Source organism: Capra hircus, chromosome 13 (assembly GCF_001704415.2).
Source record: "Capra hircus breed San Clemente chromosome 13, ASM170441v1, whole genome shotgun sequence".
Classification (NCBI taxonomy): domain Eukaryota; kingdom Metazoa; phylum Chordata; class Mammalia; order Artiodactyla; family Bovidae; genus Capra; species Capra hircus.
This window is the reverse complement of record NC_030820.1, coordinates 18,062,246-18,084,186: the sequence shown is the minus strand read 5'-3', so window position 1 is coordinate 18,084,186 and position 21,941 is coordinate 18,062,246. Positions and strand designations below refer to the sequence as shown.

General features: G+C 38.6%; 1 protein-coding gene across 21 annotated transcripts in view; it reads right to left on the bottom strand.

The window, feature by feature from the left end:
* PARD3 (par-3 family cell polarity regulator) overlaps positions 1-21,941 on the bottom strand; it is a 573,907-nt gene that overhangs the window by 293,652 nt on the left and 258,314 nt on the right. For all 21 annotated transcript variants that reach the window (XM_018057066.1, XM_018057067.1, XM_018057053.1 and 18 more), the window contains one exon: positions 7,484-7,615. In XM_018057066.1, coding sequence (XP_017912555.1) covers positions 7,484-7,615 — 132 coding nt within the window. The remainder of the gene's footprint in view (positions 1-7,483; positions 7,616-21,941) is intronic.

Sequence of the window (21,941 nt, the reverse complement as noted above, 5' to 3'; positions counted from 1 at the left end):
GATTATTTTTAACCAGACAATCCAGTCTTTTGGTTTCTCAGTGTCTATGTGCTAAAGAAATAACAAACAAAACACATTCTAATTACTATCTGCCAGCACCAGACCCTACCTCCTGTTCCGTTAATGTCGGCAGAGACCACAAAGCCCGACCAGTTCCCTGGTCAGAATTTCCATCGTGACTCCTGGTTCTAACTGGATGACCTTGCAGTCATTTCAGTGATGGGCTTGCAGCTGTTGTAATCAGGTTTCTGAGGAAGCCACCTCCTAATTTTGTCATTAAGAAAGTATGCCCAGTTCACATTCTGGAAAACAACTTATTTATGTCATCTGGATGGTTCTAAGTGTCATTGAAAGGAGAATTTTCTTCTTCCCCGTTTAGAAAAGGCTTTTAAGCACTTGGGAAAGAATGAGGATCTGACCCTGTGCAGGTGGATGAAAGGAAAATCAGCCACAAAGAGAGGTGTGCAGACAGGGCCCATGGCGTGACCCCTTGGCCTCTATTACGGATCACACCAGGGCGAAACAGGCAAGACCTAGGACTGTGAGCAATTACTGACTGACTTACTCATTTTTTTAATTATCCCTATATAAAAATCTGGATAAACTTAAAAGTTTCTCTTTTTTTTGTTTCTAAATAAAGCTTTTTATTTTATTTTGTATTTGTAGCCGATTAACAACGTCATGGCAATTTCGGTGAACAGTGAAGGGACCCAGCCATACCTACACACGTATCCATCCTAAAAATGTTTCTTTGCACACTGCTCATTCACATCCAAAACAGACTGTAACTTTTATGTTTTAATACTTATTTTTACTTATTTATTCATTTATTTATTTGGCTGCACTGGGTGTTAGTTGTAGCATTAGAACTCTCAGATGCAGTATGGAAGATCTAGTTCCCTGATCGGGAATGGAAGCCAGGCCTCCTGCATTGGGAATGTGGAGTGTTAAGACACTGGACCACCAGCAAAGTCCCCAGGCTCTAATTTTTAAAATTTACTTCTGCCCCAGATCTTCAAAAATTTGGCCTTAAACAAATTATAACGAAAAGTAAAAGTGAAACGCTTTCATACTAACTTACCTTTTCTATGATTTGTGAATATACTCACTGTGTAGCACGTGAGTAGTAGTCATAATGTGTAAATATTTTCAAAAACTTTAAAAAGCATCAGGATAAGCAGACAATGTTGGACTTTTTTTTTGCAAATAAGACCAATGATAAACATTCATTCTCTGGCATTATTTTATTACATCTGTTTTCTATTTAACAGTCAATTATTTTCTCATTATAATCTCTACGACTCAACAAACACAGGCTGACGTAAAAACAAACCTATCCCTCCCTGGATTAACCACCTTCATTTTAGAAGGAAGATGTGATCATAAGTCAGAAATGTCCTGTCGACATGAAAAAGTCTGCAGCAAGAGCATCAGGTCTGGAGACAGCGACAGAAGTACACAAAATAAGAAGGAAAAAGGCAGGTCAGCGCTTCTAAACCTCACAGCCTCATAGGCTCCAGCAGGGCGGGGGCAGCACATTCAATGTCAAGCCTGAATCTCGCCATCACCACACATTTAAGGCTTTCCCTGAGTCTGCCTCCCTCAGTATAACCTGCCAATTAGATGAAGTTTTTGCTTGATGGGAAAAACCTTAAAGCATGGACTTTCCTCTAAAGGTCAGGGCAGTCGTCCCCTGTAACACAGCGTAAGTGGTGGCTGGAATGTGCCTTCCACCTCACCACTCTTTCTGTTAATTGGCTTCAGGCCTGTTCACCCAGACAAGGTAGTGAAAATGGCAGGCTCCCAATTAGCTTAAATTTCCCTTAAGGTCCCTCTGCAGTTCTAGTCCCAAATTCTCCCAATCATATATTGTAAAGATCCTGCCTCCTCTTTTGTGGAATTTATTAGCTGCAATAAACCATGGGGATATAAGAACAAAGGCAGCTTATGATCTATTATCTGCCAATATTATAGTCCACGCAGAGTCAGGGAAGTGGTAATCATAAAAAGAAATTCAGATTTCTTAAAACATAGCCACACATCAAAACTAAGGACTTCATTGCATTTTTTGTTACTTAGATCTTAGAATCAAAATTTTTAAAGCAGGAGAATATTTTTTTTACATTTTATTTATTTAAGACCTAATTTTATTATTTTTATAAAACTTGTTGGCTGCATGGCATGTGGGTGGGATCTTAGTGCCCACACCAGGGTTCCAACTAATGCCCCCTTGCAGGGAAAGCTCAGAGTCCTAGCTATTGGCCAGCCAGGGAAGTCCCAAGAGAACTTTTTAAAGGCAACACAACAAATACTGATTTAGTCTTCAAATCCTCTGTGCTTCCTCTGAGTGCTCTCAGAAGAAGGAAGTCAAATGACTGAGGTAAGAAAAGGTTGCCTTTGAAGGATGCTCAGTCCTACCTTCTGAGATGATCTTGATGTAGGATGCAGCTACAGGTTATTCTGAGCAGTGAGGTCAGTCATGATTCCATAATCATGTGAAGTTTGACTGCAAGTGCTTCCTGGGTCAGAGTTCAGTATACCACATACCTCTGGTCACAGAGGTGTAACTTAGCAACACTGAGGGAAGGAAGATTCAGTAGCCCTCCTATGTAGGGTCCATCCACAAAAGGGAAAGCACCTCAGCTTCCAGAAGTGCCTGCTAGCTCAGCACTCACACCCTCCTTTGTCCTTTTCATCCCTGCTGTTTAGTCCCATTGGCACTGCTGATGTGGGCATAATTGCCTTCAAAAACCAGAGCTAATGAGAGGCAAGCACTCCAGGAGGAAACAGAGCAAAAACAAAACAAGTGCTGGCATATAGAAGCTGGAACTCTCCCGACCTCTTTAGGACAGATGGCAGACTAAGAGGAGATACCAGTTCCACCCTTGTGATCTCAAATCCTAAAGGCAAGGGCTGACTTTTCTTTAAACCATATGAAACATTCTTTTATCTACCTGATGCCACTCCTTTACTTTATTTTTAATGGTAAAAATTAAGGCAGAAAAAAGAAAAAAAAACACAGACAAGGCATCAGGCCATTAAAGTCAGATGACTCATGGGAACAGCTAAATGAATAAATCCACAATTAAATGAGAATGGCTGGACTAGATTTCCAGTGTATCCAGCATAACATATTTGTCCTCTTCTATCCAAACAACTGTGCTTACTTTAAGCCAAAGTTTTAATATGAATTTCGTTTTTGCTCTTCCTGTCTAGTTAAGTAGTTTTCAGGTTGGTTAATTATCTAGCTGATGGTAAACCACTAAATTTAATGAATGAATCATCATTTCTTAAGCTAAGGAAAAAGATGTTGTGGGCTCAGGAATCAATTAGCAATTAGGTAATGTCAACTACTGCACAATTGCACTCATCTCACACACTAGTAAAGTAATGCTCAAAATTCTCCAAGCCAGGCTTCAGCAATACATGAACCGTGAACTTCCAGATGTTCAAGCTGGTTTTAGAAAAGGCAGAGGAACCAGAAACCAAATTGCCAACATCTGCTGGATCATCGAAAAAGCAAAAGAGTTCCAGAAAAACATCTATGTCTGATTTATTGACTATGCCAAAGCCTTTGACTGTGTGGATCACAATAAATTGTGGAAAATTCTGAAAGAGATGGGAATACCAGAGTACCTGACCTGCCTCTTGAGAAACCTATATGCAGGTCAGGAAGCAACAGTTAGAACTGGACATGGAACAACAGACTGGTTCCAAATAGGAAAAGGAGTACGTCAAGGCTGTATCTTGTCACCCTGCTTATTTAACTTATATGCAGAGTACATCATGAGAAATGCTGGACTGGAAGAAACACAAGCTGAATCAAGATTGCCGGGAGAAATATCAATAACCTCAGATATGAACATGACACCACCCCTATGGCAGAAAGTGAAGAGCAACTAAAAAGCCTCTTGATGAAAGTGAAAGAAGAGAGTGAAAAAGTTGGCTTAAAGCTCAATATTCAGAAAATGAAGATCATGGCATCTGGTCCCATCACTCCATGGGAAATAGATGGGGAAAGAGTGGAAACAGTGTCAGACTTTATTTTTTTGGGCTCCAAAATCACTGCAGATGGTGATTGCAGCCATGAAATGAAAAGACACTTACTCCTTGGAAGAAAAGTTATGACCAACCTAGATAGCATGTTGAAAACCAGAGACATTACTTTGCCAACAAAGGTCCATTTAGTCAAGGCTATGGATTTTCCTGTGGTCATGTATGGATGTGAGAGTTGGACTGTGAAGAAGGCTGAGCACCGAAGAATTGATGCTTTTAAACTGCGGTGTTGGAGAAGACTCTTGAGGGTCCCTTGGACTGCAAGGAGATCCAACCAGTCCATTCTAAAGGAGATCAGCCCTGGGATTTCCTTGGAAGGAATGATGCTAAAGCTGAAACTCCAGTACTTTGGCCACCTCATGGGAAGAGTTGACTCATTAGAAAAGACCCTGATGCTGGGAGGGATTGGGGGCAGGAGGAGAAGGGGACGACAGAGGATGAGATGGCTGGATGGCATCACGGACTCGATGGATGTGAGTCTGAGTGAACTCCGGGAGTTGGTGATGGACAGGGAGGCCTGGTGTGCTGCGATTCATGAGGTCGCAAAGAGTCGGACATGACTGAGAGACTGAACTGAATCGAACTGAATGTCATCTACAGTGGGCTACACAGACTGAAAAAGTACTTTTTTAAAAAAACTTTTTTATCATAGAACAAATACTTAAGATAACTTCAAAAGAAGCAAAGCAAGGCTTATTTGGGGTGGGGGGATGTGTTTGTGTGGCTTCTCAATGAATTCCTTTTGCTTAAAAAGAAATTCCAAAATTACAAAGAAAAACTATTTTACTTTCTTTACAGGCCTACAACTGCAACATTAAGACAAAGTCATATTTTTAGGAATAATTAAATGTATAATATTTTAGAAACTCTTGTCTGCCAATTTTTTTTCTCTGAATCTTGCAAAAAAAAGAAAAAAAAAACCGATCAGAATCAGCAACTTTTGCTGGAACAGAGCCCTGATTGTGTGTGTGTGTGTGTGAGAGTGTGTGTGTGTGTGTGTGTGTGTGAGAGTGTGTGTGTGTGTGTGTGTGTGTGGTTGTGTTTAGTGACGAGCAACTGTGTTTCAGGAAAGGTAAACCCTTATTTCCACCCCTACTTCCAGGAGGTCAAGTTTGATTAGTCTAAACCAACACAGGTACTTTACTGCCTCTGATTTAGAAACGGGCCGGCAAGTCATGCAATTCTGAACAGCAAAACACAAAGGGCATCTGGTGGGTAAGGAAAGAGGCAGGCTGGCAGGGGAAGCTTATCTGCTTTCAAGTGAGCCACAGTGAAGAGAAGGGCATGCCCCCTTCCTCTGCAAGGATGTGATGGTCTGAATCATGCAGGAAGAGACTAGTGGAGACCTCGGGAGACTCCCAGAACAGCTGGGGACCCCAGGCCTTGAGGGAGGCCACCGGGCCAAAAGCGAAGCCCCCTCTGCCCTTCCCCCAGACTTCTTGTTACAGGAACAAGGAGTGCTTCCTTATCACACAATCCAGATATTCTGTATTCATACCCAGTGTTTTTCCAGCAAATACACCAAGACACAGTGAGTCTTTCTGGGTACCAGGCATGACTGTAAACCCTCAGCAGGTATTCCATCGCTGATGAGGCAGGTTCGATGATAAACTCATCTGTTATATGAATAATCTGGGGGTAGACATGATGACCAAGAGCCCAAACTCCATACAAGGTGAACGGCAGGCAGCTGCCAGTCTGATCCCCGGCCCAGCTAAACCATCTTCATTTTAAAAAGTTGCTTCAGTGAGAGCTGACTCTCTCTCAACACAGTGTGGTGACCTAAATGGGAAGGAAATCCACAAAAGAGAGGATGTATGTATACGTATAGCTGATTCACTTTGCCGTCCAGCAGAAACTAACACTGTGAAGCAACTACACTCCAATAAAAATTTTTTTAATAAATCTATACATCAAAACCCCTGGAGAAGGAAATGGCAACAGAGGAGACTGGTGGGCTATAGCCCATGGGATCACAAAGAGTCAGACATGACTGAGCAACTAACACACATACATCAAAAGAATACAAGTAAAAACTGGCAGAAACCAAATAAGTTAATAGTGTTGTTTCAACTTTTTTGATAATGTGGTTATTTATGTTAGCTGCTATCACTAAGCCATGTGAAGTGTGCATCAGAACTCTGTGCTGTCTTTATAATTAATTGTACTACTTTTTTTTTCAAATAAAAAGTAAACAATAAAAAAACTTTACTTCAAAGTGATAATCTCATGGACTTTAATCTAATCGGTATTACTATTTCATTTCCGCTGGTTTTTCATTTGTTTTTATCACTTGTTCTTCCTACTAGAACGTCAATGGCTTTTTAATTATTTAAAAAATTTTCCATCACACAAAGTCTTATGCTCCTTACTATCGGATAAAAATCATACCATTGCAGGCATCAAAGGCAGACTGTCATTTTTCATTGTTCAAATACCCCCCATACATAGAACTATTTTAGGAGATTACACTGAAAAAATAGACTGAGACGAATTCAGTAGAATAGGGTTTCCTTCCACTGATATCATCAATCTAAATTGAAAACCAGCTTATTCCAGTATCTAGGCAACCACATTATCAATAATTTTAGAAATTACTTAAAAAAATACACAACCAAGCATCCTGTCACTGAGTACTCACCTAGTTTGTGATCCATATGAACTTTTTAACTAAGTGATGCGGGAACCAAACACACAGATTTTTAATATCAATACTATTAAGACTATAGAGAAAACGCTGTAACTAACAATAAGCAATTAACACTTTTTTTTAAATGACACTGCAAGAATTTTTTTATACATCAAAACTTAGCAGAACAATACTAGAATGTCTATTTCTCCCATAAAGTGAAGTCAAGGGAAACAGAAATTTTTATTTCATCCCTTCAGATCTTTTGACTTTATTGCCTCTCAATAGAGAGGGGAACTCATAGGTAATTGTTTTAAGCCCCTCTGTTTTATATAGACCATTTTTAAAGTTTTTATTAAATTTGTTACAATATTGCTTCTGTTTTTTTATGTTTTGGTTTTTCTGGCTGTGAGGCATGTGGGATCTACCTGCACCCCCTGCATTGGAAGGTGAAGTCTTAACCCCTGGACTGCCAGAGAAGTCCCCCATGGGTGGCCTTGAAAGTCTACTTATAAACTGAATTATTCATACCAAATATCTGTGCCTCACAACCTCAAAAGCTCTATGGTGGTAATTCTTGAGAATCTACAGCAACTGCTTAGGAGAAATCTTTGCTCAGGGACCACCACCAAAACAGTCTACATTTATGTTAGACACACTCAGATACAGAGCCTGGTATTTAACTACAGTTGGGCAGAACCACTTATCTCCAAGCATCACTGTGATGGAGGGAAATGCCTAGGGGGAAGGCCAGGAAGTTATACCACCAACACGAGCAGAAGGATGCGTTTATGTTACCTGTTCTTGCTTCTCCAGCCACTTGTCCACCATTGGGTGACTGGCACTCAGAGATGAGCGAGCATTGTCTCTCTGAAACTGGTTAGACCAGTTACTAGTGTCCCGTGGGAGGCTTCTGTAGTTTTCATCTTTCTATTCAAAAAGAAACAAAAAGGTGTCTTGTAAAAAACCAGACTTTGCAAATTAATGATGCACCTGGTTTTTCTCAAGTAGCAGAAGAAAAATGATTCTACATATTTGAAATGTTTTCCCCTAGTCGATACCAAAGAGCTGACTGAGCTCATTTCCTCCAGTTTAGACCTCAGAAATGCAGTCACCTGCCTGGGAAAGGGAGTCCGATGGCTGTGGCCACGTGGGTAGGAGCACAGCGGACAGAACTGCACACACTGCCCTCCTCTGGGCCAACCTCTGCAGGAAAATACTTCTATGCTAGACTTTTACATCACTCAGTCATGGCATTGCTCTTTTCTTCTTCTTTCCAATCTTAGAATAATGTTGTGACATGTTTTCCATAATTTACCAAAAACATTTAAAACAGAGAAGATGAATGAATTTGCACTTTATTTAGATCCTCATAGTTTCACGACTTTGGGCAAGACATTGAAGACTCTGGGCTCTTCAGTTACCTCCTTCACAAGCTAGTTGTAAACATTAATTTAAATAATGGGAAAAGAAAAAAATTAGCCTATCCTGACACATGGTACATAATATACACATAATTGTTCACCCCAACATGCTTGAGATGAGATGTCTTTGATTGATAAATATTTATTTAATATACCCCAGAGCAGCCAAGGTAATTCTTTCAAATAATAATTTATAACAACTTGCTTTGGCTTTAGAGCTTTGGCTTAATCTCTTAATCTTAATGTTCCGAAAAGAAATGAGAAGGCTAGGATAAGGTAGGAAAATTGAGCATTTCATTTCAATAGCTAAATCTAAGTATCTTCTAAAAGAACAAATTTAAAATGTTAGCCTCACTTCAGCTAACTTAACAACAGTGCCCATGTTAAATACCCAAATATTTTCCTTAAAAACTTTGTTGAGGGTAGTCTGGCTGTAAAAATCTTCATACACATGATTGATTCTTATTCTTCATTACTTAAACCACATTAGCAGCAAACTCACACAGAAACAAAAAATGTAACATAATAGTATTGACTGCACAGACCTTAGAATAGACCAGGATACTGTTTTCTGTTCCATCAGAGGATAAAACTTAAAATGAACTGGTCATCCTGAACCTATGCCAATATTGTGACTTCTGAAAAAAAATTTAATCTATAAATATTTACCAGTAGAAACTGTAGCGCGAAACTTTGTAACTTTTTATAACCAAACTACAGAAAGTAAACATTAGAAACACAATAGTAGAATTAGCAGCGACTACTTTTTACTAGAAAAACTCTGTATCCTGCTGGTTACTGTGGGTCAAAGTTGTGTCGAGGCACAACCACAAGTACAAGGAAAATGCTGGTGAGATTAGGCAGCTGCTCCATGCCCACGATGAAGTACTGACCCTGCTTATGAGAACACGGAAAGGGTAAAGTAGAGGACACAGACGAAGTCTAAAGAAAGGAATCAAGCAAATGAAGCAACTAAAGTTCACTGCATCCCAAAATATTAAGAGCCCTTCCTTGAGCATAATAACTTCACAGCAAAGCAAATCTATGCTTCACATGGTAGTCCCTAAACTTACTGACCAGGCACTCAAATAAGTCATAAAAGGCAGACAAATTTATTAATGACAGAAACTAAAAGATCCATGAAGAGAGGAAAGATGGAAGGGTGGAGAAACAGAAGCACAAGTTTTACATCAAGGATCTTGTGCTCCTCCCATTGACTAGGGACCTGGTTTTGCTATTCATTTTCTACCTCTAGAAAGTATTATTATACCAACTCTCTACTTTGAAAATGAACAATCAAACAGAGAGCATTAAAAAAATACGTCCTGCTTTTTCTGTAGAAATGGTATTTCAAAGTAACCAATAGTCAAGGAGGAAAGCTTGTCCTTTCAGAAAACATGAAGAGTAATGCACATAATAATAGAATAATTAATAGAATTAGAAAAATCACCATTTTCAACTCCTAATGAAATCATTCATTCAGGCAAAGATAATTAATGGGTGCTAAAACCGTTAGGTGAAAAGTTGACAATGAACAGGGTGTCTGCAACATGATGAAATACCACTTGCAAAGGGGAAAATCTATCTTTAAAATGATGAGACAAGATGCTACAAAACACTCTTGTTGATGTCTAGAATCCAAGAAGCTGCTGGTGCTTTTGATTCCTTTTGAATCTCCATAATGATGGAGATTCCTCATCTTTTAAACGGCCCCTGTGGGCTCTTACTATGGACCACTCACCACCGTCTCCCTGAACAAGCCCAAAAGTGTACAGTTTCAAAATCTGCACACATGCTAAGTCACTTCAGTCGTATCTGATTCTTTGCAAACCCGTGGACCTCAGCCCGCCAGGCTCCTCTGTCCATGGGATCCTCCAGGCAAGATTACTGGAGTGGGTTACCATGGCCTCCTCCGGGGATCTTCTCCACCCAAGAATGGTCCTTAAGTCTCCTGCACTAGCAGGCATGTTCTTTGCCATTGGCACCACCTGGGAAGCCCTTCAAAACTTAACCCATGAAAATATCTACACACAGGTTACCAACACTAAATATTTTTTCTGAATTCATGATCTAAATTTCCAACAGGATGTCCCAAGATACCTCAAAATCAGTAGACCAAAATGAAACCCAACTCCTATATCAATTCTAGCACCCTTCTGAAAAACAGCATCACCTGTTTCACCTCTTTCCATCCTGCCTAATCCCCACAGTTGCTAGGTCTTGTGAATCCAGAGTTCATGGCCAAGATCTTAGATTTTGGCCATCACCCTCGTACAGAATCAATGTGCCTCTCATCTGAATGATTACAGCAGCCCTCAAATTGGAGGCTTGCTCAATCCTCATCCTCTCCAACAACCTGCCACAGAGGATTCTTCTACAATGCCCTCTAGGCCACGTCATACCTGGAACAAACACGAGGCCGAGCTGGGGACCTCAGTGCCACAGGCCTCCCATCTCCATCAGGATCTTCCCGAGTCTAGACTCTGAGTAACGCTTCTTCTATAAAGACACTTACCACTCTTCAACACCCAGTGTCCAAGCTGCTTTCTCTAAGAGGCATTCCCTGATTCTCACCAGAACTAATAATGTCATGCATTTTATTATCACTATATTCCAATTTTACTGCTAATTATAATTCTAACTCATAATTTAGTTAATCTTTAAAATGGCTATTTTCATGATCACAGTGACACCTGGGCAGAAGATCACCAGTCACCTTTAAACTCTAGCACTTAGCTCAGTGGCCTACACCTACGTGGAAGGCTTTTTCTGGAATACTTATTATGTTTCCTATTTTCACAAGGTTTCAGAATCCCATAATTTTAAAGGAACATTTCTATCAGTTGTTTTAAAAATCAAATTGAGGGACTTCCTTGGAATCCCAGTGGTTAGGGCTCCATGCTTCTGCTGCAGGGGGTGCAGGTTCTATCTCTGGTAGGGGAACTAGGATCCCACATGCCACAGCTTGGCAAATAATCATAACAAGAAATTAATAAAATAATCTTGAAAAACATCAGAAACAACTCAAGAAATAAAACTGAGAAAAATTTTTTAATAAAAATCAAATTGATAATGGAATGCTTTAATAAAGGTATCATGACAAAATTTAGTAGAAATGCACTTTCACTGAAATACAAAGACTGTACTTTTAAATTTATACTAAAAGACGTATTGCTGTCTTTTAGTATAACTAGTATCAGCCGCTAAGTCGTGTTTGACACTTTCCTACCTCATGAACTGCAGCATACTACTGTTAGATGTCTATTTCAATTTTATGTCACACCTACAGTACTACAGCACACCGCGTCTGCAGAAAATATGATTATTTCCAATTGCATCTAAAAAGTTGTGTGGTATTTCTCCATTTATGTCAATTATGACATGTAATTCATGCAGCAGGCTACCACAAAGTAATCATATTAAGGCATATAAGGGCTTAAAAAAAATCAAAAGATCTATCAGTAGAATCAACTTTGAGCCTTTAAATGGTAAGAAAAATATATCTCTCATAAAAAAAATTTTCCTAATTCAATGTTAATATGGTAAAGTCAGTAATAAACTCATATACTAATGTGTTTACGAAAAGTCCAGTTACAGTCAGTCACCTTAGTCATCACCAGGTAAGTGAAGAATTTCTGAAACATGTTACCAATTGTTACCCTACATTATCTGTTATTTTGTTGACTGCGCCATCTCATGCTACTGGCATTTCAGCAACGTTATTCCTCAAAATCCTGCCTGAAGTCTGGATCAAATACAAACACTTTATAGTTCTATTAAGCTGTGATTCGTATTCAATGATGTAAGCACATACTTAAACCTAATAGCACACTATGTGTTTCTACTTGTATTTTCTACAATGTATGTGTGGACAGTCACCATTTTCAAATGAAATGTATATAGTGTGTTCTATTTTCAATTTGAAAATATTTTTTCCAGTGTAAATGATTTTTAAATTACGGTACTCTTAACTCCGTCTTTGGAGAAGGCAATGGCACCCCACTCCAGTATTCTTGCCTGGAAAATCCCATGGATGGAGGAGCCTGGTAGGCTGCAGTCCTTGGGGTCACTAAGAGTCGGACACGACTGAGCAACTTCACTTTCATGCATTGGGGAAGAACATGGCAACCCACTCCAGTGTTCTTGCCTGGAGAATCCCAGGGATGGGGGAGCCTGGCGGGCTGCCGTCTATGGGGTCGCACAGAGTCGGACACGACTGAAGCAACTTAGCAGCAGCAGCAGCAACTATGTCTTTGCAAGACCACATTTTCCATGGACCAAACTGTAGCTAACTAGATAAAAGTCAAAAATATTTTTTGAATGTATTTGCAAAACTTATATACCATAACCTAAAGAAAAAAATAAACCAACCAAAATGTTAATCATTGATAGTTTCACACTGAATTTATAATATATTGGAGAATGGGCTTTTACATCTATTTTATTCTATTATCAAATCCATGTCTCAATTCTGTATATTGGTAAACTTAAAGCAAAACATGAAATCTTTTTCTTGAGACTTATAAAAATCTAGCAGTAGGACCAATATATTAGTAGAAATAGACCAACAGACCAATAGAAAGCCCTAATAAGTACTAAATTTGCAAACAGCAAAAAATTATTAAAGCCACAACTTTATATCTAAAAGATTATATAAGAAAAATACCATAAGGAATTACTCTTCTTTTAAATTAGAAGAAACTGGACCAAACAGCCCCTTAAGCTTCTGCACAAGGTAGGAAACTTGCCCTCTTGCCAGAAAAACCCAGATGTTCCTGCTGTGATCAGGGATTTTCCTTATCATCTAAATGTACTGCCACATCATCAGGTGTCAAAAAGCCACCCAGGCTGAGAAATGCATATTAATTTGCTGCTCCCTGGTAGCAGTACCCTGGGTATGGAGTAAGCTAAGTAGCTGTTCCCTCTCCCCTCTTCCTGAGCCAATTACAATTCAATAAAAAGAAATCACACAGAACCCACCCAATGCCTTGGGACAGAGGCTTATTCCTGGCATAATAAGCTGCAGCTTCAAGGCTTTATCTCTCAGAAACAGCTATTTAGCTGATGGTCAGATTTCCTGGCAGACCTACATCCCTACTGCAGAAATAAAGGAAAATTTCATGAGCATTATAGAAGTAATGGATATTTCTAAGTTAGCACAGGAAACTCAATTCTATTTCCACTTTATCTCAAAACAAAAATTCCAAACGTCTTTTAAAAAGTCATTAGGAATTGCGCCATGTTTTGAAACACTAAACACTCAACGCATATAGATTTTCTTTTTACACCCTCTATGAATCCTATGGTTTTGAATATTCCTGTGTGGTTTTAAGATTTTAAATTTACAATATTTTTCAACTCTGCAATTGTGGTCCAAGAGAATTCAATTTTCTACTTTATCGTTTCCCCCCAAAAAACAGATGGAAAACAAAGGAAACTCTTTTCAGGATGTCTAACCTGAGATTATGAGGCTGAAGTGAAATGAGTAGTTATAGCTTAGATCACTTTTTTAACTGCAGCAAGCTTGCTAGAATCTTCAATAGTCATATTGTCTAGTCAGTGTGGCAGACCCGGTCCCCTTCGGGGTCAGAGTATATCTTTTGTGCCTCTTGGTGGCTACACCAGAGCATGCCCTTGGAAGCAATGCCAAAGCTAAAGTTTAAAGATAACCATTAAAGGGTCTGTAAACAGGACTGCTGTCAATGCACTGTTCTGACCTTCATTCCACTTCACAGATATAAATAAGAGTGGAGGGGGTTGGTCAGGAGGAGAGAGAGGTGAGGATAAATAAAGTGATTCACACACACACAAAAACATAGGTTCAACAACCAACTTGTACATGAAGTCAGAAAGTTTGGCGGCCCCTATCAGTTTAAACCAACTGCATGCCTATTAAGGCACTTTTTGAGGGCTTCCCAGGTGGCTCAACGGTAAAGAATCTGTCTGCCAATGCAGGAGACACAGGAGATACAAGTTCAAACCCTGGTTCAGGAAGATCCCCTGGAGAAGGGAATGGCAAACAATTCCAGTATTCTTGCCTGGAGAATCCCATGGACAGAGGAGCCTGGCATACAGTCCATAGAGTTGCAAAGAACTGGACATGACTGAAGCGACTTAGCACACACATATATTAGGCACACATCTATTTTCAAGTGGAATGAACAGAAAAGCATTATTTGAAACTCTGGTAGGTCAAGCAATCATTTCCATATTAGCAGTAATTCCCATCTCTAAATGAGCATAAATACTGGTACATATATGTATACATCTTCCTTTCCATTTTTATAATTGCCATCTTTCACAGTCTTAATCATTATTAATAACAGGGGTAGAGGAGACAAAGAAAAGGATATGTGTTTAAAATCTGTTCCTACTTCTGAGCAGAACTATGACAAGACAAAAAGGAAATTCAAAATTCATGCTATTTATGTCAAAACAAAATTGTGTCTAGTAGTAGACTATATATCTATTTATAAATGATACAGTCTACTAAAATGTGGTAGAATTTGCAACAAGAGACACTAAATACACTTTACACAGTAACTTGTTTAAAATTTTAAACCTCAAGAGTCAAAATCCAAAGATTTTGAATGCCAAAACTGTATTAGCATGTCTTCAGCTCAAATTTCACAACTATTTTACTGTTAACTATGTTAATCTTCCTGATAAACTGAGTTTAAGTATTGAACAGGAGTTAGTAAAAAAAAAAAAAATTGAAGATATTACTTGATTCAAGCCAATTTTTAAATTAAGGTATAAAGCAATATCTCCTAGCAGGCACATCAAATTTCATCAGTTTTTCTTTTTTTTCCTTGAAATGTTAAAAGTACTATAAACAGTTCTCAAAACTCATTTTGGCCTTAAATTCTTAACTATAACTCATATCTTTGCTAGCCTTTATGATATATGTGCAATAGTTTATAGGTTGTAAAATTATATTTAGATCACTGGGACACTGGGGAATGTTAAATATGCCCCCCCCAAAACAAATCACATTGGAACCCTCCAATATGGAAGAACACATCTGAGAATTAAAAGTAATTTTGCAAATAAGTTTCCTGTCACACAGCAAATCTTTCAGGGTGTATATTTGCAAAACCAGAAGCTTGATGCTATAGTTTTATCTCATAAGTTACAACTGAGCTTGGTAATAGTCTTCATATCAGGTAAGAAAAATCACCCCTGGAACACAGATGTGCATCAGACCTTGAACATAAAGGATCTGACCTTAAAGGGGTTGTTCAAATCTCTCACGGAGGTACATCTACTTATGAACGCCATAATGCTTCCAGAGGTGACCATCGGAGCGCAGGGTTCTCGGAAGCGGCCAGATCTGCTTGTGGAGCAGACCAGGAAATCCGAGAAAAGCAAAAGATCAGTGAAACAGTCTCAGTCAGGCTCCTTCTTCGAACCAATGTCCCCAGCTGTTCCTAACCCACCTCAACAGTTTGAATGCCATGAAAAACTTCAGAAACAGAATTTTAAAAGTTGGAAGGAAAAAGGCAGAGAACATCCAACTGAACCTCTTACTGTCTAAAAGAAGAGACAGGGATTCAGGAAAGTTATGACAAATACTGTACGGAGATTAAGATGCTTAACCAGCTCCCAAGGTTCCACCTCCCCACTTCAGTGCCCAGTTTCTACAAGACAACATTTCCAAGCTCTCGCTCTCAATCTAAGCAGGAATTGTGGTTTACCTGAGTAATGACATAATTCTGATATCCAGCCATTCTTACACAATGACCCTCTCCCATGGGAACGTACCACCCAAGTTCTTGAATCACAAAATATATTTATCTTAGAGATGGTTGGTTCATTGATAAATACTACATAGTCTTGGGAATAATCACGAGCAATAAAATGCTTGCTTTACAACTGTTATAAATACAATGATCTCTTGTCTGATACAGCTAGGATTAGCTCCTTTATCCTATGAAAATATGCATCAGGGAGTGAGGAGAAGGTAGAGGCAGAGGAAAATGTCATATTTTCCCAAGTTTCAAAGATGCTGTCTCCATCTGGATTCTGAGCAACAAAGGAAAAGAGCTAACAGGGAAGCAGCAGTTGTAGCGGCTCCTCTTTCGTTTCTTTCACTTTGTTTCATAAAAATCAGCATGGCCACCCAGCTGGCCTACAGCCATATGCACCCACTGTCAGTAAGGTCGGGGTGACCACTTCTGACCATCTTCCTCCACCAAGAGCAAGCGTATAAGAAAAAAACAGGATGCAAATGCTGTGAGTCAGATCACATTGCAGAGCCTAGCTCATTTTCCAAACAATTAATACAATAAAGATGACAAGTGGCACTTGTTTGACTCTGCAAAACAAATTTGAATCTGAAACAATTGTCAAACATTTTAGAAAGTGCTACTTGTTTCTTATTTTGAAGGTACAAAATACCCATCTACATTTCATTTTCTTTCAAAAACACATAACTCCAAATGTTCATATCTCAAACTAAAATTGCAAGTAACAATCGCATTTTGCATCAGGAGCAAACTGCAAGGGAGGAAGGGAACAGATGCAAAGAGGTGAGGGAAAGAAAAACACTCAGAGTGGCCACCTGAATCCAAAATATCCGCTGTGTTACATACCGCCTAAATGTGCAATGTGAATCTCTTAGGTTTACCTATCTAAATATTTTACCTTGATTTTAAAACATATATTATAGTAAAAGAGAGTGCTAAAACCTGAAAATATTTTACCTTAATTTTAAAGCAATCTTTTATCCAAAGAACTTACTAAAATAGGCACCATATACAATTGATGTGACAATGTAAATATTTACAGCTCCTTCTTAGATTTTTCTGTTTATAATCATAAATTCAATGGACTGAGTGGATTAGCAGAACAACTGAGTCATTTTTGTGAAAAGTTCTCAGGGACCATCTATTAACACAATTTAGTTCTGGTAAAGCTTTCCCTTTAATTGTGAAATTGTTTCCTTGGGTAAAGCATCTCCAGAGATATATTTTTGAAAAATACAGAACATCATTTTTATCTCCTCTAAAACTTTCTGTTAAGCAATTAAAAGGAATACAAGAACTAATCAGCAGTAAGTAATAAAGTTTATTAATTATAAAGGGCTTCCCTCATAGCTGTCGGTAAAGAATCTGTCTGCAATTCAGGAGACCTGGATTTGATTCCTGGGTCAAGAAGATCCCTGGAGAAGGAAATGGCAACCCACTCTGGTATTCTTACCTGGAGAATTCCATGGACAGAGGAGCCTGGCAGGCTACAGTCCATGGGGTCGCAAGAGTCAGACATGACTTAGCAACTAAACCGCCACCACCACTGTGATAAAAGTCACATAATATAAAACACACTATTTTAACTATATTTAACTGCACAGCTCAGTGGTACTCACCAAAAGGATTAGTGACACTAATGAAGCTAGTGTATTTTTACTCAAGACTAAGATGCTAAGATATAATATAGACTTGGTAAGGTTTTAAAAATTATGCCAGTTTTTTAATAACAAATGCTGATTATTCCTATATTTCTATTTTAATTGCCTAACAGATAGAGGCAACAGAAATGAGGTTGTTACGAAATATTTTGCAGTTTAAAATATACAACTAAATGAACATTGGGCAATATGCAAAGTCTATAAGCATGTAGGAAACCGGGTAGTAAAATCAAAAGCACAGAATACGAAACTGGATAGTCAAGGTTAATAACTTTACTGTTTAGCAGTTGGTTTAACTCTAAGGTGAGTTACTTAAACTCTTTCAGACTCTACCTCTTGATCAATGAATTGCAACAATACTTAGACTTCAGAGAGTGAATAGATGAGATACAACACATAATACACCCTGCAAGTACTCAGATCAACTTGGCTTAACACTACACAAAAACACCAGCCCACATGATGGCCCCTAGAACACGTGCGAGTTATTAATAAAATAGAGCCGGAGGGCACACACCAGGGAACCCAAGCCCAGCAGCCCACCAAGGCTCTTCTCTTTAGTGACAGGCCATGACTTCATGACCCGAACTGGTAGGTTTAGGAGCTAAAGTATTAAATACTAAAAATAGAAACCACTGAGAAAGACAAAATGAGGCCAAAATACTTTTACACGTCTAAAGAATACCGGAAGTTTTCTTCATTGTAAGTTAATGAGTTCCTGGTCTCCTCCCTCAAATTAAGAGAATGGGTTTAGTATCTTCATTTCCATCTATCTGTAGGATGTGTAACTTTGAGGGTGCTAAACAGGAATCCTGACATTGCTTTGGATTTATATTCCTGGAATGGTTTGTGAGCTCTAAAAATATCACATCGAGGCTTAACCATTTTCTCCATAGCACCTTAGGATTTCATAACTATGAACACAAATTATAATATTTAAAGCATGTGAAGGAAGATCACAATCCTAAATGTGGCACAGAAGTAGAAGATGAATCTAGGTTATTAAAAATTCAGACTAGTAGAGCCTGGCACTTGAGGTTAGCCTATTGCAGAAATGAGTAGATTCATAAGTACTGAAAGCACAAAAATGCAGTGCATTCAAACTAAGATCTTTTAATATGCAAAATAGAAAGGTGATATTTATGGTTTTAGTGGCATTTTGCAGAAAGTACAAATGTTGTACCAGGTTAGTCATAGACCTGGGTCTCAGCTGGATTTCCCTCAAAGCTAATCAGATAGGGGAAAAGTGAAAACAGTGACATATTTGATTTTCTTGGGCTCCAAAATCACTGCAGACAGTGACTGTAGCCACAAAATTAAAACACGCCTGCTCCTTGGAAGAAAAGCTATGACAAACTGAGACAGTGTATTAAAAAGGAGAAACATCACTTTGCCAACAAAGGTCCATATAGTCAAAGCTATGGTTTTTCCACTAGTCATGTATGGATGTGAGAGCTATATCATAAAGAAGGCTGAGCAATGAAGAATTGATGCTTTTGAACTGCGGTGCTGAATAAGTCTCTTAAGAGTCCCTTGGATACCCAGGAGATAGAGCCAGTGAATCCTAAAGGAAATCAACCCTGAATATTCATTAGAAGGACTGATGCTGAAGCTCCAATATTGTGGCCACCTGATGCAAAGAGCAGACTCATTGGAAAAGACCCTGAAGATGGAAAAGATTGAGGGCAAGAGGAGAAGGAGACGACAGAGGATGAGATGGTTAGATGGCATCACGGACTCAATGGACATGAGTTTGAGCAAACTCCAGGAGATAGTGAAGGACAGGGAAGCCTGGTGTGCTGCAGTTCAGGGAGTCACAAAGAGCCTGACCCAACTTGGCCACTTAACAGCAGAAAATTAAGGACAGCTATACACAGAGAAAACATGGTTTTAAAACACTTTTTAGCCCATCCTTTGAGGTTTTAGATGGTTATTGTAACTAGGTGGCATGCACAACTTTTTTTTAATAGCCTCCTGCTAAAATGGACTAGTGTTTTCAAATTTACCAATATGACTGGTCTTCTACATTAGAAAGAAAAATGAGCAGAAAAAGACTAAGCAGCCAAAGGTTTGAAAAGAGGAGGAGGAAGCGAAAAAGAGCTAAATATAGAATATCATTTTACAATGAATGAACAAATGACTGAGCTGGCAAGCAGCTACTTTATAATCACCTGAAATAGGATTCAAAGATTATTGCTATTTTATTCTCTGCATATCAACTGTAAAAGTTTTCTTACTCCCACTCTCAATAAAACAGGTAGCCGAAGTTTTCTGGAGGTTTCTTGTGTCTGATTAGCATTGGTGACTCTAATGCTAGGAATTTGATGTCCCAGAAAATGACCTTAGGTGTTCAAATGCACTTTCAACTAAGATTAGGGGGCAGGATGGATGCACAAATTAAAAATAAACAAAAACACTGCTTTTATCAAAGCTTCTATCTAGAAAAATATTTCCTGTTCTAGCTTTGTATTGATAAGATAGGATCTAATATCTCAATGGGGTGTTGTTATACTTTTGAAAAAGACTCAATAATAGATTTCATTTAAAAATGATAATTATGAGCTGAGTGTGAAATGAAGTGAAATGTCACAAAATCAAATATGCTAAATGTTCCAGATTCTATTCTAAGACAGAAAACCTAGCCTAAAAAGAAAACATCTCAAAAACAGAATTATACTATTATTTGCCTTCTCTTGAAAGGCAAAGACATCCCTTTTGAACTGGATCCAAGTTCTTTAAAAAAAGACTCTCCTGGAATCAACAGAAGAGCTTTAAATAAACACACACAAATGTCCTGAAACAGATAAATGAATCTATTGATATCAATGTGTTTTATCTTTTAAAAGTCCATAGGTAATTCTGATGCACAGTCAAATGGAACCATTAAGCTATTCGATAGGAGAGTAAGTACTGGAATTCAGAAGTAGTACCAGCTGCTTCTGGGTGCTCTTCATTCTACCTCTCACTTCCCAGCCCACCCGTCTAGGACTTATCACAAACCTCTTTATATAACATAAGTACTTTTCACTTTATCATTTATGAATTTATGGGAAATAACTATCAATAGCCTTAAAAATGTTTGTTTCCTTGGTCAAATAATTGTACTTAAGGAATCTATTCTAAGGAAATAATCAGAGATGTCAACATCTGATTGGTATATTAGGATATCCTCTGAAGGGTACTTCTAAAGATTATAAAAGCAAAAAAAAGGAAAACATATGTTAAATAACAACAACAAGAAACACCAAAGTTAATAAACAAGTCCGAAAAATCGTTACATAACAGAACATTGTGCAAGCTATCAATACTTACAAGACACAGAAAAATGCTCTCAATATAATACAAATTAACAAAAAAAAAAGGCAGGAAATTAAACTATACTTATTGAATAGATAAACCAAGGGAACATTTCATGAAAAGATGAGCACAATTAAGGACAGAATGGCATAGACCTAACAGAAGCAGAAGATATTAAGAAGAGGTGGCAGAATACACAGAAGGACTATACAAAAAAGATCTTCATGATCCAGATAACCACAATGGTGTGATCACTCACCTAGAGCCAGACATCCTAGAAGGCAAAGTCAAGTGGGCCTTAGGAAGCATCACTATGAACAAAGCTAGTGGAGGTGATGGAATTCCAGATGAGCTATTTCAAATCCTAAAAGATGATGCTGTGAAAGCGCTGCACTCAATATGTCAGCAAATGTGGAAAATTCAACAGTGGCCACAGGAATGGAAAAGGTCAGTTTTCATTCCAATCCCAAAGAAAGGCAATGCCAAAGAATGTTCAAACTACCACACAATTGCACTCATCTCACACGATGGCAAAGTAATGCTCAAAATTCTCCAAGCCAGGCTTCAACAACACGAACTGAGAACTTCCAGATGTACAAGCTGGTTTTAGAAAAGGCAGAGGAACCAGAGATCAAATTGCCAACATCCACTGGATCATCAAAAAAGCAAGAGAGTTCCAGAAAAACATCTACTTATACCGTAAAAAAGCAACACCTCTTATTATTCATCAGAAAGAAACTACAGCTTACAACCACTGCGCAATGAACAGAACAGAGACCTTGTCCCTGAAATCTCGTGGGATGCTGGTTGTGATAAGCACCTCATTACACTGCATTGAGTGAAACGATGTCCACATCCTAGACAGCCACTTCATTCACAGGGATATGGACCTAAAGGATGGCTGAACGGGTGGCAGGACAACTTAGATATTCACACTGACTGAAATATCTTGACTCTTCCCAAGATGAAATATTAATTTGCACACACAAAATCTCAAAGGACAATACATCTTCTAGCAAGATACTTTCCACATACAGTGTGAGCAAACTGGTCTCAAAGAGGTGGAAAGGGCAGTCAGCCACAAAATGTTGAGAAACAGGAATGAGCCAATGTTCCAGAGAACTCT